Source organism: Diaphorina citri, unplaced genomic scaffold, assembly GCF_000475195.1.
Source record: "Diaphorina citri unplaced genomic scaffold, Diaci psyllid genome assembly version 1.1 scaffold851, whole genome shotgun sequence".
In the NCBI taxonomy this organism is placed as follows: domain Eukaryota; kingdom Metazoa; phylum Arthropoda; class Insecta; order Hemiptera; family Psyllidae; genus Diaphorina; species Diaphorina citri.
The window spans coordinates 125,357-143,584 of record NW_007378283.1 but is presented as its reverse complement, the minus strand read 5'-3'; the positions used below and the strand labels follow the sequence as shown (position 1 = coordinate 143,584).

Here is an 18,228-nt window from a genome sequence, read left to right as displayed (position 1 = left end):
TAGTCCAGGCATGCGGTGTGGACGTGGCCAATGTATTAAATCTACTGAACTATGTGACGGTGTGAGTCAAGTCTGGATGAGGCGTCCGATCTGTTTCTAATGTTTTTCTATTCAGTTGCAGCTCCTGTCAACCTAACCGACGCTGGATGTAGTCCAGGCATGCGGTGTGGACGTGGCCAATGTATTAAACCTACTGAACTATGCGACGGTGTGAGTCAATGTCCTGATGGTCTGGATGAGGCGTCCGATCTGTGTGCTGTCCGGAATGAAATCATTGAGTCTGATAGTAAGTAACATGTCGATATTGTCAATCAATCAAATCATAACGAATATCGAACGCTAATGGGTTGAACCCGGGACCTCCAATTTACAAACCTTGTGTGATACCACTCGGACACGGAGGTAGCTCTTGGAAAGTAAATAAAAAGAAAGTAATAAATAAATGTCGTTTCTTTGTGTTATCACAACTTTGGTCCTCACTGCAGGATAGTAGGATTTTGAAAATATCTTCATAATCCACCATGCTGGCACCGGTCGCTATGCACATTTCTAATACATAGCTACTCATTTTACTCACGAGGGTGAGTGTGCCCCGCAACAGCCAGTCACGGAATCAATCATTTGCACGATACAAATTTTTTGACCCCGCTGGGAATCGAACCCGGGTCTTCCGCGTGCAAGGCGAGCGCAGTGACCACTACACCATGGGAGTTGACTTAACTCTTAATCTATTTGTTTATCTTCCCCTCAGAATGCCAAGTGAACGAACTCCAATGCGCCAACAAGAAGTGCGTATCCAAGCTCCTCTATTGTGACCAGAAAGATGACTGTGGTGATGGTTCCGACGAGCCTAAAGATTGCCGCACGTCGTGTGCGGCATACATGCGGCTAAGTCATCCGGAGCGGATGTGTGATGGGAGGCGCAACTGTTTGGACAAATCGGATGAGATGGGGTGCGGCAACGCATGCGAAATGAAGAACGCGTTCCAGTGTAAAACAAGGTCAGTTGGTTTTTTTCTCCATTCTGAAATAACAATATTATTAATTGCCGATCTTACCACTTAAGAGTTAACACAGTGTCAAGGGTTCCCCTTGACGTTACCCATTTGATTTACACAGGGCAGTATTTCTTGAACTCTGGGATTAACTTTTTTTTCTTCTTCTTAAAAAAAAGAGGTTTGATAGAGGGGACTATAACTGCCAAGATCTTATCGTCTCAAAATCGAAGAGAGGAGGTTTTATCTTCCCCTCAGAATGCCAAGTGAACGAACTCCAATGCGCCAACAAGAAGTGCGTATCCAAGCTCCTCTATTGCGACCAGAAAGATGACTGTGGTGATGGTTCCGACGAGCCTAAAGATTGCCGCACGTCGTGTGCGGCATACATGCGGCTAAGTCATCCGGAGCGGATGTGTGATGGGAGGCGCAACTGTTTGGACAAATCGGATGAGATGGGGTGCGGCAACGCATGCGAAATGAAGAACGCGTTCCGGTGTAAAACAAGGTCAATTGATTTTTTTTTCCATTCTGAAATAACAATATTATTAATTGCGGATCTTACCACTTAAGAGTTACCACAGTGTCAAGGGTTCCCCTTGACGTTACCCATTTGATTTACACAGGGCAGTATTTCTTGAACTCTGGGATTAACTTTTTTTTTCTTCTTCTTAAAAAAAAGAGGTTTGATAGAGGGGACTATAACTGCCAAGATCTTATCGTCTCAAAATCGAAGAGAGGAGGGCAAGATGGGAAAAAGTCAGCCGTTCCAAGAACGAACTGTTCAGGATAAAGTTCGCCGCAGTCAGGAATCAAACCTCCCAGAAGGTTCTGTAGTCTTAAGTAGGTTCTATATTTATTTTATACTTAATGTTATTGTTAAAAATAAAGTTAAATATTTCAATCAATCAATACCCACATAACAAAAATCTGCTAGAAAGTACATAGAATGTACATACAATATAAATAAATTCTCGTTTTAATTAAAATTTCTGTTTAATATTTCAGCGCTCTCAACAACACATGTATCAGTGAGGAACTAGTGTGTGATGGAAAATCCGACTGTGCAGATGATTCAGATGAAGCTAGTTGCTACTCTCTTGCCAATCATGATGGCTCCAGGTAAGACCCTGACTCATGTGTAATTGTAAGCGCTAGGTCGCAGGTTCGAATTTCATCCTAAACAGATAAAGTTCGTTCTCGAAACGAATCTTGCTTGCTCCTATAATTTTTTCCTCTCTTAGATTAAGATCGCCGTTCTTAGAGTTCTTTCAAACTTTTTTTTAGGTAAGTAAGCTAAAAACAAGTACCTAATACATAGTTTCTCATTCCCGTCAACCACAATCTCTCCTTCCTCAGGTGTACTCAAATGTGCTGGTATCCTGACGAGTAACACAACAGTGCTAGTAGCTGAATCCTGAATATTGATGCCCGATTATTACACCGAGATAAATTTTATGATTTGACTTGGACTCGAACCACCAACCTCCAGATCCAAAGTCTTAACGCCTTAACAACTGCACCACTGAGGTTGGTTGACTCATCTATTTTCTCTGTATCAGTGCATGTAGGAATTATTTGTAGCAAAGTTCAAGGTCTCCACAGAGTATATTTATTTTTATCTATGGACAAAATAAAATCTACGAGAAAAAGGATGTGATAACAGTAATAATTGTTGGGGAAAAAGATGAATGTTTCACTGCCATTTTTGTTTTGTAAGAATGAAACAACTGACAGGTGGACCTTTTCAGCCGTGCCTGTCAGGTCTACCTGATAGTGAGTGACTGACCTTAGTATTAGTAGTGTGTCTCTCATCAAATGTGCAAGAATAGACAATACTTCCCATGTAGGTGCTGGGCTGCTGGGTCAACACGAGAACATCAGAAAGTAATCCGTTGAAAATACATACATATTGGCAATCGAACTACGAGTGTATTGAAGCACTGAAGATGGAGGGAGTCCCTCCGAAACATGTAGGCATATAATTTACAGATAAATAATAATAATTTTTGAAGTTCTGTAAAAATATTTATACCTTTTTGGTTCTCTTTTCCAAGGTTTTTTTTTTCGTTGACTTTATGGTAGAAGAATATAAGCTCTGCATGGCAATACGAGACAACTTTTTGACGTGGGGTTAAGGACGAGATTGTGTGAATGATCTTTCTCTTGATCGAGTCCAATGTCAGATTCTACTACCTATATGTATCATTCCCGTTGAGCACATTTGAGAAAAGGCATTTTTAAGCGCCTATATTAGGGCAGTTTTAAGGGTACCTACGTACTTGCGTATTAAATCACACTAACTTACCTCACCCATTTCCTTCTAGATATGGAGGTGAGTCAACTTTTTACGTAGGAATCGACCTTTTATTAAAAAAATATTTTTCCAATTGCAACTCCTCCATTAAGTACTTTCCTACTAGCTCTGCCCTCAAATAAAAAGATTATTGATTGTTTCAGTGGATACAGGTCTTACGACAAAGTGGCTGTAAAGAAGAGAGGAGTACCATCAGCATGTAATGGACTCAGAGTGGACTGTTCTTCTGTCAAAACTGTGGACCTTAGCCAACCTGCCCCCTGGCATGTGGACATCTATGTTGAAGGTAAGATATGGGGGGCTAAGAAATCATTATTGTTATTATTTTGAGAGTTTTGATAGAGGGAACTGTAACTTTTGCTGTCTTACCGTCCCCGAAAGCGAAGCGAAAAGGAAGACAGGATTTTAAGTCAGCCGTTCCTTGGCCGAACTTATTGGTTTATGATAAAATCCATTCCGGGTGAGAATCGAGCCTGCGACCTACCGCTTACAAAGCAGACGCGCTACCCTGAAAGCTAATTCTCGTCAACCACAATCTCTCCTTCCTCAGGTGTACTCAAATGTGCTGGTATCCTGACGAGTAACACAACAGTGCTAGTAGCTGAATCCTGTCTCTCTAACGTTAACCCTAGCACAGACTACGTCAGTGCCGTAGTGGGTAGGCAGACCAAGCTAGCGAGAATCATGGGGCCCTACGAGAAAATGATGCGAGTTGAAGCCGCCACTGGCCCTATTCTACATTTGAGTGCGCCCTTCGAGATGTCCTATCGGGCTATACCTGTACAAAACACCAACTGGTAAGTTATATCTTTTTTTAATGGTAGGATTCTCACTTTATCAAGAATATAATCACTTAAAAAGAAGATAAAAAAATCTGGTGTGAACATCACACGACTTTCCTTATCCTATTGAATGTTGCTTATTTGAGTGTTCTTTTACCCTAACTTTTACAATATCTCTAACCGTTTTGTCGCTATAGCTGAAAACTGCCAAAGACGGTCGAAATCTGTCCAAAAGCGGTCAAAATACCGCCAAGCGCAGCAACCATCTCAACCAAAAGTTTCGTGTCGCATCCTTGTCACATTTGGGCGAAATCTGTCCAAAAGCGGTCAAAATACCGCCAAGCGCAGCAACCAAACGTTTTGTGTTGCATCCTTGTCACATTTGTGAACTACATACCAAATTTCAAGTCTCTAGCTCATACCGTTCCCGAGATATTTCCAGTAGTCTTTTTCGACAATAAAGCTTACCCCCAAAAAATACCACTTCGTGGCATAAAAAAGACCCCGCCAAGTCGTTCCTCCCAAAATAAATCAAGTGCCACAAAAAATAACTTACTGTCTTACCGTCCCCGAAAGCGAAGCGAAAAGGAAGACAGGATATTAAGTCAGCCGTTCCTTGGCCGAACTTATTGGTTTATGATAAAATCCATTCCGGGTGAGAATCGAACCTGTGACCTAGCGCTTACAAAGCAGACGCGCTACCCTGAAAGCTAACTAAGCTGGTCGTAATGTTTAACTCGCGTAATTTACATCAAACTAATTGGAAGAAAATATATTCAAAACATGTCAGATTTGCATATCCTATAAGTATAAAAAATGAAGAAAAATACCCACTAAATTTTGAAATTATTATACCTATTTCAATAATATATATAAAAAAAACACCCAAACACAGGTTTTACTACTATTTGTTAGAACCTATATGGGTGTTTTAACCAAATTATAAATAAAAAATTAGAGAAGAGGAAAAAAATATACCCACAAATTGAATTTTTGAATGTTCAATCAATCTTCTTTATGTTCATAAATAAATAAAAATGGTTTATGTAAAAGATTTTTCCTGTCCCCCCCACCGTTCCCTTCAAAAATTTTTTTTTTTTTTTTTTTTTTTTTTACTGATCCGAATCGAATTTTCAATGCAATTTCAATTCAACTCAATCTTCTCCCAACCATTTTTTGACCATTTCTTCTCCAGGATATCAGGACCCAATGCTGAAGAAACCTGCATGGTGACTAAATACAATATACACAATGTTCCCCTCAATATAGAACTGGAACCCCTGATGGAGTGTGAACAGAACAAGAGATGCTACCGAGTCAAAGATAAGGAGGCAGACGTTTGCCAACGATTCAGCTTGGTGAGTTTTTTTGCTGACCATACAGCCAGTCTAGTTAGCTTGGAGGGTACCCCCACACACAAAAAGCCCAATCTGAGGCTCAGGTGTCGGGGCTAGACAGCCCTAAAGGATGGGTTAAGCTTCTACGAATCTAGCTCTACCTTGTAAGCGCTAGGTCGCGGGTTCGATTCCCGCCCAAGGCAGATTTTATCCTGAATGGACAATGTTCGTTCTCGGAACGGCTGGCTTTTTTTGCTGACCATACAGCCAGTCTAGTTAGCTTGGAGGGTACCCCGATACACAAAAAGCCCAATCTGATGTGTCGGGGCTAGACAGCCCTAAAGGATGGGTTAAGCTTCTACGAATCTAGCTTTACCTTGTAAGCGCTAGGTCGCGGGTTCGATTCCCGCCCAAGGCGGATTTTATCCTGAATGGACAATGTTCGTTCTCGGAACGGCTGGCTTTTTCCTATCCTGTATTCCTTCTCTCTTCAATTTCGGGACAATAGGACCTGAGCACTCCCCCTATCTGTGAGAGGAAACTATAGTTTTTTTTTTTTTTTTTTTAACTTCAAGCCTGCGTTCACACTCTGCGATTCACAAATGGCTTAAGCGTGTAAACTCACCATAAGACTAGGTATCTAATGTATATGTAGTAGGTATTTGCTATTTTGATCGGATTAGGTGCCCAGATTTGGTGTGCAAGCAAATTTCAGGATTTAATTTTTTTTTTTTTTAAAGATGAGTGTTTCACCGCCGTTTTTATTTCGTAGCGATGAAACAACTGCTCCATTGGATGCTTGTGGTCTGTGTCGTAGCATGCCCATCCCGTAGTATGCCTCTCATCAGATGGGCGAGAAGAGACACAATACTTCCCAGTATATGTAGTAGGTATTGGCTATTTTGATCGGATTAGGTGCCCAGATTTGGTGTGCAAGCAAATTTCAGGATTTAATCATGAACTCTTTTTCAATTCTCAGGATCGCCTAACCTCAGCGGCTGTGCTATGCAATGCCTACAACGGTTGGTATGTGGCTGCTATCTACTCCAACTATTCCGAATATGAACTAGATGCTTTGTGTCATGGCAGACCTTTATCCTTTGTTAGCGCAGACCAGTACCTATCCCCAGCTAATCCTATCTCATGTAAGTACTCAGACCCATTCTATTATCCACCCTACTCAACGTAGCTTAACCTAAGTGACCTCTATTCTGAATATGAACTAGATGCTTTGTGCCATGGCAGACCTTTATCCTTTGTTAGCGCAGACCAGTACCTATCCCCAGCTAAACCTATCTCATGTAAGTACTCAGACCCATTCTATTATCCACCCTACTCAACGTAGCTTAACCTAAGTGACCTCTATTCTGAATATGAACTAGATGCTTTGTGCCATGGCAGACCTTTATCCTTTGTTAGCGCAGACCAGTACCTATCCCCAGCTAATCCTATCTCATGTAAGTACTCAGACCCATTCTATTTAGTGACCCCTATTCCGAATATGAACTAGATGCTTTGTGCCATGGCAGACCTTTATCCTTTGTTAGCGCAGACCAGTACCTATCCCCAGCTAAACCTCCTGACTCATCTATTTTCTCCGTATCAGTGCATGTAGGAATTATTTGTAGCAAAGTTCAAAATCTCTACCTTCTGCATGGCAAGCGCGTTACCACTGTTCTCATCGTGAGGACTTTGTGTTTCTTCAGGCAAGGTTGACTGCGGTTCAGGACGAGCCAGCCACTTTAACAATGGCTAGAGCTAGAGTACATCACCCCGGTGTATAGCAGATATAAGAAAATTTCTTTATTCTGCTATTGCCATTCGGTGAAAGCTAAAGCCGCTAAAACAACAACTGTTCTCATCCATCCTCTTTCATTCCAGACACCGCGGTCTGCTGCTGAGGAAAACCTACGGCCTCTGGCATCCCGAATGCTACGAAGAATCTGAAGTCACTCCCCTCCTCATGAATGACCTCTGTCGTACCCTGGGCTTCAAGTTTGCCAAGGTAGCGTCGACCACTCTGATTACCGAACGACACAAACTGGATTCATTCTCGATCGTGAAGATGAAGCACAAGCTCAAGATAGCACTGAGAGGAGATCGACCGATCATTGAGACAACTCTGTCGTACGCTCGGCTTCAGGTTTGCCAAGGTAGCGTCAACCACTCTGATTACTGAACGACACAAACTGGATTCATTCTCGATCGTGAAGATGAAGCACAAGCTCAAGATAGCACTGAGAGGAGATCGACCGATCATTGAGAAGAAAGAGGGTTTGACCTGTCTAGGCCTGAATCTGGAGTGTGTTTAGATTCCTGTTCTAATGAAATCGGCTCAGAATCAAGCGTGCCGGGGGCGCGCGAACGGCAAAAGTTCGAAGCCCCATCGCCACTTCGGGGTCCACAAAATGCGTTTAAACTCCGTTTGAGTTACCTGGAATGACACACAGAAATTGGCCAGGATGATCAACGCCAAGTCCATGTCAGTGCAGGATACATGCAACTTGATGCTGAGTTCCATTGGTAGCTACACTGACTACGTGGTAGAAGAGGAGTTACGTGTTGACAAAATCGCCAATCCAGAGGAGCGTGATCTACTCGCTTTGTCCCTGACGTTATATCGTCAGTGCTGGATTACTTGTGATGTGCTCATGCTTATTTGTAACAAGGAGATGCAGATGAGCACTTGTATTGAGATATTTCATAAAGAGGTTTTAACATTACGGACAGTAGGTCGTTCGCACCGGGATGTCATCTTTATTCGGTTGAAAGTGTGACAAGTTGATTCAAAATAAGGGCGCCTCAAAGTCATGTATAAAATGGCCTTAAAGCAGCGCGCAGACTGATCATACACTTCCAACACTTCAGACATTTCCGACAAATTTTGTATTTTGCTTCCTATGTTAAGTAATGGTAGTCCGCACACCTATCCGTATCAGACATTTCCTACACTTCCGATATACTACCATTACTTAACATAGGAAGCAAAATACAAAATTTGTCGGAAATGTCTGAAGTGTGAGACAGGACAAATTTGAACAATTTTGTACATAGGTAGTTTTATTTTGTACATATGTATGTTGGTAGATAGATACCAAATGACTAATTTTTGTACTGTTTCTTATGGTTTTTTAAATACAATTTTTATACTTTTTTTAATCGCTTTTTCAATCGGATGTTTTCTTTTTGTACCGTTTATTCTGAGGGTTTTGCCTAACAACCAGGAGGGGTTCGAATCCTAAGAGCAGCATTATCTTTTTTCCCCTTTAATGTGCGTTAACACTACGGACAGTAAGTCGTTCGCACCGGGATGTCATCTTTATTCGGTTGAAAGTATGACAAGCTGATTCAAAATAAGGCCTCCTCAAAGTCATGTATAAAATGGCCTTAAAGCAGCGCGCAGGTTGATCATACACTTCCAACACTTCAGACATTTCCGACAAATATTGTATTTTGCTTCCTATGTTAAGTAATGGTAGTATGTCGGAAGTGTTGGAAATGTCTGATACGGATAGGTGTGCGGACTACCATTACTTAACATAGCAAGCAAAATACAAAATTTGTCGGAACTGTCTGAAGTGTTGGAAGTGTACGATCAGTCTGCGCGCTGCTTAAGCCGTAAAATATAGGAACACATTGTCTACGGGGGTATAAAAGAGTTTACTCTAGGTGCGGGTACCCGATGTAACCCCGACGGTCGACGGCCCGATTTGGGTGATTTCCAACGTGATACAAAAATGAACCACACGGTAGACGGTGTTACCGATTGAGGAAAGGTTTAGATGTGATTATTAAGCTGTGTCCACACATGGTCAATCGAAGAGGTGAATCTATGTTTTCGGGGCAGTGTACGGGTTCAGTCGACATCGATCAACGAGGTCGACTATGTGTGGACACAGCTTTGTACAACATAGAAAAGTTCCACTCAGTCGAAGGCAGTTGATCGATACCTGTTTACATTCGGTTGATTAAACCCTCACGAGCAACCTCTGTAATCTAAAATCAACAAAGGCCCCTAAAACCAACAAACATGCTTAGCCCCTATAAAGAGCCTGTTCCCACTTGTCGTGAATTTCCGTACGTCCGTGATTTTTTTTTTTAATGTCCTGTAGGCAATGTACTGTTTATATGAGAGTGTTCATATTACATACGACACGATTTTTTTTCCGAACGACACAAAAATGTCCTGTAGGCATTGTAATTTAAATGAGGAGTGTTCCCACTACTCACGACACGATTTTTTTTTTTCCGAACGACAAGTGGGAACGGGCTCTAAAAGGTAATCAATAATCATTTAATCAACAATCAAAGTCCAAATCACATCACGGATCTAAAACGGAAACGGCTCTCTCCCCAGTTTCTTTGCTGAGGTAATCATTTCCCATTTCTATTTCAGATCTGTATTTCTCTTATCAGGTAGGTACTTGTAGTTCAAAACGTGACAGTCTATGGAAGGAGAACCATGATTTTCATCTGTTGATAAGTAGTGTTGATTCTAATGCGTTATCAACATTTTATTTTGCAACAATAATTCGTATTTCTCTAACGCAGTACTTTTGTTGTTGATTTTATTTGAGATTGATGTAAACGCGTTATCAACATTTTATTTTGCAACAATAATTCGTATTTCTCTAACGCAGTACTTCTGTTGTTGATTTTATTTGAGATTGATGTAAAGTTTTCTTTGTGCATTTCGTAGTTTTACAAGTAATATTCTACATAAGATACTCGTATTATTTTGGAGTATTCACTGCTACCTTACTCAATACTCAAGGTAAGATTGGTAAGGTACTAAAGGTGAGATGGTTAAATGAGACCTTTTTAGAGAATCATTTGTTTTATGCCCGAGGCCACAGTCTGAGTATAACTCTCGGATTAAGTAAATCTAATTGGCTGAATTTTTTTGGAAAAATTTGAAATGAACCTATCAGATTGTTTATCCGAGAGTTGATTTTTACTTTCTATTACCTTTACGTACCTATAGGGAACCTATACAAGGTAATGAGAGAGTATTGCAATCGGTCCAAATTTTCAAAATCGGGAAATGGGTGGAATTATCCGTTTTGGGGTCCCCTGATTCCAAAAAAAGTGGTTTTTATTAGCCCATGGTCTGGACGTACGTACGTTACGTACTACAGGTTTAAATGGGAAAAGGTGGTATGTATACAAAATATCTCAAGAACGGTTTGTCGTAGAGGTATGAAATTTGGTATGCTATCCCGGTATGGTTTATACATGTTGGGGCTAAAATTTCAGGTGAAGAAGTCCACAATCCACATCAATCAAAGATGGGCGTGCGCAAGCTGCAGAACTTTATCGAGAATGAGATGCCATCTACGGGATTTCGCCGGGTGCGAATTGAAGACCTGAGGAATGAATTTATCAGATCTCATCCTGGAAGTCCGGTGGAACTTCTGTTTGATGTCGAATGCTGTCTGTCTCATATTTACCACTCATATAACGGAGATCCCAGGTAACTAACAAACTGGGCCAAGCAATTCAGGTGGATTTACATTTTCAGCTTTTTCAGCAATTAAGGTGGATTTACATTTTCAGCTTTTTCATATACGAGACAACTTTTTGACGTGGGGTTAAGGACGAGATTGTGTGAATGATCTTTCTCTTGATCGAGTCCAATGTCAGATTCTACTACCTATATTTATCATTCCCGTTGAGCACATTTGAGAAAAGGCATTTTTAAGCGCCTGTATTAGGGCAGTTTTAAGGGTATATACCTACCTACGTACTTGCGTATTAAATCACACTAACTTACCTCACCCATTTCCTTCTAGATATGGAGGTGAAATGGTAAGTATGGTTCAATACATGAGAAACCTGTACTCAAAATTCAACAGCCTGGGGATTCAATTGATCGCGTTCTTTGGTAATTACAAAGCCAAAGACAAACGCTCCGTCTGGATCAAAAAGAGATACGAGAACGTCAAACGTTTCATTGAAATAATGAACAGCATTCAATCAAACACCTATGACGCTGAACAGGATTTTCAGACTTCAGGCTCTCTGTTCCCTTCCGAGTTGTGTCTTACAACCGCTGCCATCATCAAGTATGAGCTGGGACAACCCATCGTACATAGTCTTACTGAGAATGATATAGAGATCATCACCTACGCCAGGAAGAACAACAGCTTCGGTATACTAAGCCAGGACACGGACTTTATCATTGCTAATGCTGCTGTGTACTACTTGTCCATGCGAACTTTCAATATGCGTGACATGACAACCTGCATCTATGACAGCCAAGGCTTGGCAACACATCTTGGACTACAATTGAACCAGTTACCTCTGTTTGCTACACTGATGGGGAATGACATCATGGAGTATGAGGTGATGAAGAGTTTTCAATTCCGTGTCTCGGAGCGTGTGGGTGGGAAACTCAATCTGAACAAGTATGTGAGGAATATTGCAGATCTGTGTAGAAACGTCACATGTGATAACAAAGGCTATCCTAAGTACTGGAATGACACACAAAAATTGGCCAGGATAATCAACGCCAAGTCCATGTCAGTGCAGGATATATGCAACTTGATGCTGAGTTCCATTGGTAGCTACACTGACTACGTGGTAGAAGAGGAGTTATGTGTTGACAAAATCGCCAACCCAGAGGAGCGTGATCTACTCGCTTTGTCCCTGACGTTATATCGCCAGTGCTGGATTACTTGTGATGTGCTCATGCTTATTTGTAACAAGGAGATGCAGATGAGCACTTGTATTGAGATATTTCATAAAGAGGATGTCACACCTATTGGACAAGTGCTGGCTAGACTTAGAGCTGTGCTGTACGGAGCTACGTTTTTTTTTTTTCTTGGACAGTAGGACAGCGTTAGTAGAAATTTACTTGATTGCTCCGTTTACTTGATTGAAAGATTTGACCAAATCTTTCGTGTCTTCACATCTAGTAGGTGTCTCCTCCATGGATCCAGTCCAAGACAAGCATCGTAACACGTAGGTCAAGGTCCAGGTCCGGTTCTACCTATCTATCTATTCCTTCAATCCGGAAATTGGTTGAAAAAAAAAAAAAAAAAATCCAGGTCCAGATGACCCCGAAGAGGTTCGCCATGTATATGAAGATCGAGGATAATTAGTGTTAAATAATATAATGAATTATAATAAAGAATGCACAGCAAGCACAAACAATGACTGGATCAGCGCCCACAGAGTGTCACAGCTAACAAGAATCTGCTCAAGATCCCGGGTGAGTTATTGCACCGAGATCCAACTTATGGGAATTATATTCCAGAGGAGGCATTGGACGAAACACATTTCTAACCTAAACCCAAGCCCCATCAGTGTCGGAGAAGAAGAGATTGAAATGGAATAGGAAAGTGAAGAAAAGGAGATGATGGACAGAAAAAAAGAGGACATCTAAAGAAGAAGAAAGTCAGAAAAGAGGAGGAGGAGAAAGAGGAGGAGGAGAAAGAGGAGGAGGAGAAGGAGAAGGATGAGGACGACGAGGAGGAGGGGGAGGTGGAGAAGGAGGAGGAGGAGGGGGAGAAGGAGGAGGAGAAGGAGGAGGGGAAGAAAAAGACGATGAAGAAGAGGACAAGTGAGAAGAAGAAGAAGAAGAAGAAGAAGAAAAAGAAAAAACTTGTTAGGTACCTATACAACTACAACCCCAACATCATTTGTCGATCCTTTAAAATGTGCTTAACAAGAAATACTATAATCTAGTAGCGCGGTCAAACTTTCTTGACTTGGCGGGGCGGAGCGCTACCGCGCTCCTTAATTTATTCAAAACCTTGAGTTGACCTTTAGAAAGCACGTTGTTGATCAATGAGATACCTTCCTAACGAATACTTTTCATTATCGAGCCCTTTACCCTTCTGCACTGAAATCATTTTTTTACCGAGAGAAAAAAAAGTAAAGTTCTGCTGTTTGTGTGAAATGAAAATTTCAATTCCAATCACCATTTTGTCTCTATGATAACATGGCATTGCGAGGCAACTTTGTACGGCAGGCCTTATTAGGCGATAAAATATTTAAATGTTCATAACATCGAGGTAGAGAGAAAAAAAAAGCATTTTTCTCAATACCTATGACTTTTGAAAAATTCTACGTCAGTTCTTGTGAATAGCACAAATCTTTCTCAGATGAGTGTTTCTGATGGAATGACTTCTTTGATATACGCTATTGAAGTCTCAAAGAAAAAACTAAGAACGTCCTGGAAAGGCTCAATCCGCTTTGAGAGAAACTGACCTTTGCAAAGCTCCCCAACTAAAAACAAAATATGGACTTCTTTTCATAACTTTGACATGCTTTTCTATACTTACAGCATTAATTGGAGCAAGGTTGAGCAATATGATGGTACTTTGGTGGAGATTTTGATCTGTTTTTTTTTTTTTTTTTTTTTTTTTTTTTTTTTTAAAGATGAGTGTTTCCCCCCCGTTTTTTTTTCGTAGCGATGAAACAACTGCTACATTGGACGCTTGTGGCCTGTGTCGTAGCATGCCCATCCCGTAGTATGCCTCTCATCAGATGGGCGAGAAGAGACACAATACTTCCCATTTAGGTGCTGGGTCAACACGAGAACACCAGAAAGGAACCCGTTGAAATATTTGCAATCGAAAAACGAGTACAAATTTTTGTCGATGGTGGGATTCGAACCCGGGACCTTCTGCCCCCACTGGACCAACCGTGACCAACCAATTATCAACTCTTTTTCAATTCTCAGGATCGCCTAACCTCGGCGGCTGTGCTATGCAATGCCTACAACGGTTGGTACGTGGCTGCCATCTACTCCAACTATTCCGAATATGAACTAGATGCTTTGTGTCATGGCAGACCTTTATCCTTTGTTAGCGCAGACCAGTACCTATCCCCAGCTAAACCTATCTCATGTAAGTACTCAGACACATTCTATTATCCACCCTACTCAACGTAGCTTAACCTAAGTGACCTCTATTCCGAATATGAACTAGATGCTTTGTGCCATGGTAGACCTTTATCCTTTGTTAGCGCAGACCAGTACCTATCCCCAGCTAAACCTATCTCATGTAAGTACTCAGACCCATTCTATTATCCACCCTACTCAACGTAGCTTAACCTAAGTGACCTCTATTCCGAATATGAACTAGATGCTTTGTGTCATGGCAGACCTTTATCCTTTGTTAGCGCAGACCAGTACCTATCCCCAGCTAAACCTATCACATGTAAGTATTATGACCCATTCTATTATCCACCCTACTCAACGTAGCTTAACCTAAGAGACCTCTATTCCGAATATGAACTAGATGCTTTGTGCCATGGCAGACCTTTATATATCCTTTGTTAGCGCAGACCAGTACCTATCCCCAGCTAAACCTATCACATGTAAGTATTATGACCCATTCTATTATCCACCTTACTCAACGTAGCTTAACCTAAGTGACCTCTATTCCGAATATGAACTATGTGACGTTTGAGTCAAGTTCTTCAGAGCCGGCTACCATTCAAGCTACTGGCAAAAGAATATATGCTTACCCTGGATAATTGAATAATTGTTTCAAATTCTATACCCCCCCCTCTTCTTTTTTTTTTTTCTTCTTCTTCTTCTTCTTCTTCTTCTTCTCTTTCTTTCCTCTCTCTTTCTTCTCTACTATTCCCCTTTTCTTTTCCCTACTCTTCCCAGACCCTCCCTCCTCTCTTACGCTGGATGTAGTCCAGGCATGCGGTGTGGACGTGGCCAGTGTATTAAACCTACTGAACTATGTGACGGTGTGAGTCAATGTCCTGACGGTCTGGATGAGGCGTCCGATCTGTTTCTAATGTTTTTTTCTATTCAGTTGCAGCTCCTGTCAACCTAACCGACGCTGGATGTAGTCCAGGCCCTCTCTCTTTCTTCTCTACTATTCCCCTTTTCTTTTCCCTACTCTTCCCAGACCCTCCCTCCTCTCTTTTTCAAAAAATCCTCTTTATTCCTTCCTTTTTTTTCCATTTCCCCTTGACGCTGGATGTAGTCCAGGCATGCGGTGTGGACGTGGCCAGTGTATTAAACCTACTGAACTATGTGACGGTGTGAGTCAATGTCCTGATGGTCTGGACGAGGCGTCCGATCTCTGTGCTGTCCGGAATGAAATCATCGAGTCTGATAGTAAGTAACATGTCGATATTGTCAATCAATCAAATCATAACGAATATCGAACCCGGGACCTCCTATTTGCAAATCTAGTGTGATACCACTCGGACACGGAGGTAGCTCTTGGAAAGTAAATAAAAAGAAGGTAATATTGTCAATGAGAATGGGGTGGTAGAGAATGCCTTAGGCATTAACCCCACCCTTGATCAAACTTTATTTTGTATTTATATTTTGTATTTATATTGTTACCATCTGTTTCTGTAAATAAAGTTTGATTCAATTGTATAATAATAATAATAATAATAATAATAATAACAACTCTGAAACAGAGGGATTTATGATAGCCATTCAAGACCAGGTTATCAGCACCAGTAACTACTTGAAATACATCGTAAAAGACCCGGAGGTAAGAAACGATAAATGCCGGAAATGCAGAGACAAACCAGAGACAATCCAACACATTACATCCGCGTGCAGCAGTCTAGCACAAACAGACTATCTCCATCGGCATAATCAAGTAGTAGCAATAATACACCAACAGCTTTGCTCCAACCTGAATCTCAAAGAGGAAAAAATAGCATATTATAAATACAAACCACCCCCAGTGCTAGAATCAGAGAGGCATACAGTATACTACGATAGATCTATTTTAACAGACCGCACCGTCAACCACAACAGACCAGACATAGTATGGCGGGACAAGGTACAAAAGACGGCATACTTGATCGATGTGGCGGCACCTAATACTCACAACCGGGAGCATACTGTAAATGAAAAGAGGAGAAAATACCAGGAACTAAGTGACGAAGTGAAAAGAATGTGGAACCTCGAAAAAGTAGTGACCATCCCGATAGTGTTGTCTTCCACAGGCATTATCCCACTCAATCTCCATGAAAGCCTGAAAACCCTTAATATAAAGAAAAATGTGTACATATTAATCCAAAAAGCTGTGATTTTGAACACAACTCGTATTGTGCGAAAATTCTTGAGCTAAAAGATGAGAATACTTGGTACCCACCCGTATCTCATCTGAAAAACCGGCATAAAGCCGAGTAGATGTATTAATCACCTTCAAATAATAATAATAATAATAATAATAATAATAATAATAATAATAATAAACTGTGCAGATGATTCAGATGAAGCTAGTTGCTACTCTCTTGCCAATCATGATGGCTCCAGGTAAGACCCTGACTCATCTATTTTCTCCGTATCAGTGCATGTAGGAATTATTTGTAGCAAAGTTCAAAATCTCTACCTTCTGCATGGCAAGCGCGTTACCACTGTTCTCATCGTGAGGACTTTGTGTTTCTTCAGGCAAGGTTGACTGCGGTTCAGGACGAGCCAGCCACTTTAACAATGGCTAGAGCTAGAGTACATCACCCCGGTGTATAGCAGATATAAGAAAATTTCTTTATTCTGCTATTGCCATTCGGTGAAAGCTAAAGCCGCAGAAACAACAACTGTTCTCATCCATCCTCTTTCATTCCAGACACCGCGGTCTGCTGCTGAGGAAAACCTACGGCCTCTGGCATCCCGAATGCTACGAAGAATCTGAAGTCACTCCCCTCCTCATGAATGACCTCTGTCGTACCCTGGGCTTCAAGTTTGCCAAGGTAGCGTCGACCACTCTGATTACCGAACGACACAAACTGGATTCATTCTCGATCGTGAAGATGAAGCACAAGCTCAAGATAGCACTGAGAGGAGATCGACCGATCATTGAGAAGAAAGAGGGGTTGACCTGTCTAGGCCTGAATCTGGAGTGTGTTTAGATTCCTGTTCTAATGAAATCGGCTCAGAATCAGGCGTGCCGGGGGCGCGCGAACGGCTAAAGTTCGAAGCCCCATCGCCACTTCGGGGTCCACAAAACGCGTTTAAACTCCGTTTGAGTTAAATCTTGGATTAGGCAATCTAATTCGCTGTTTTTTTTATGAAATCAACCAATCAGATTTGCTTGGTTCAAAAAGTTCAACTCCGCGCGAACGGCAAAAGTTCGAAGCCCCATCGCCACTTCGGGGTCCACAAAATGCGTTTAAACTCCGTTTGAGTTAAATCTTGGATTAAGCAGTCTAATTCGCTGTTTTTTTATGAAATCAACCAATCAGATTTGCTTAGTTCAAAAAGTTCAACTTAAACGCAGTTTTTAAACTCGGCCATTTGAAAATTCACGCTAGACCATATTACCGTTTCTCGTGTCGTTATTTTTCCACGAGATGAGACAAAAACCATTTTTCGTCTCGTGCAGAAAAATGACCATTTCTCGAGACGAGACAACAAATGACCTTTTGCCGATGAGACAGGACAAATTTGAACAATTTTGTACATAGGTAGTTTTATTTTGTACATATGTATGTTGGTAGATAGATACCAAATGACTAATTTTTGTACTGTTTCTTATGGTTTTTTTAATACAATTTTTATACTTTTTTTACTCGCTTTTTCAATCGGATGTTTTCTTTTTGTACCATTTATTCTGAAGGTTTTGCCTAACAACCAGGAGGGGTTCGAATCCTAAGAGCAGCATTATCTTTTTTCCCCTTTAATGTGCGTTAACACTACGGACAGTAAGTCGTTCGCACCGGGATGTCATCTTTATTCGGTTGAAAGTATGACAAGCTGATTCAAAATAAGGCCTCCTCAAAGTCATGTATAAAATGGCCTTAAAGCAGCGCGCAGGTTGATCATACACTTCCAACACTTCAGACATTTCCGACAAATATTG

At 41.2% G+C, this 18,228-nt stretch overlaps 1 protein-coding gene across 1 annotated transcript in view; it reads left to right on the top strand.

Moving 5' to 3' along the window:
• The window catches only part of LOC103512556, a 38,727-nt gene extending 23,201 nt beyond the window's left edge, over nucleotides 1-15,526 (top strand). Inside the window, exons 23-35 of the mRNA XM_026825991.1 lie at nucleotides 3,456-3,598; nucleotides 3,863-4,109; nucleotides 5,290-5,452; nucleotides 6,411-6,576; nucleotides 7,038-7,137; nucleotides 7,313-7,574; nucleotides 7,882-8,119; nucleotides 10,688-10,904; nucleotides 11,224-12,202; nucleotides 14,121-14,326; nucleotides 15,057-15,163; nucleotides 15,211-15,252; nucleotides 15,390-15,526. Coding sequence (XP_026681792.1) covers nucleotides 3,456-3,598; nucleotides 3,863-4,109; nucleotides 5,290-5,452; nucleotides 6,411-6,576; nucleotides 7,038-7,137; nucleotides 7,313-7,574; nucleotides 7,882-8,119; nucleotides 10,688-10,904; nucleotides 11,224-12,202; nucleotides 14,121-14,326; nucleotides 15,057-15,163; nucleotides 15,211-15,252; nucleotides 15,390-15,526 — 3,007 coding nt within the window. The remainder of the gene's footprint in view (nucleotides 1-3,455; nucleotides 3,599-3,862; nucleotides 4,110-5,289; nucleotides 5,453-6,410; nucleotides 6,577-7,037; nucleotides 7,138-7,312; nucleotides 7,575-7,881; nucleotides 8,120-10,687; nucleotides 10,905-11,223; nucleotides 12,203-14,120; nucleotides 14,327-15,056; nucleotides 15,164-15,210; nucleotides 15,253-15,389) is intronic.
• Nucleotides 15,527-18,228: the final 2,702 nt, after the last annotated feature.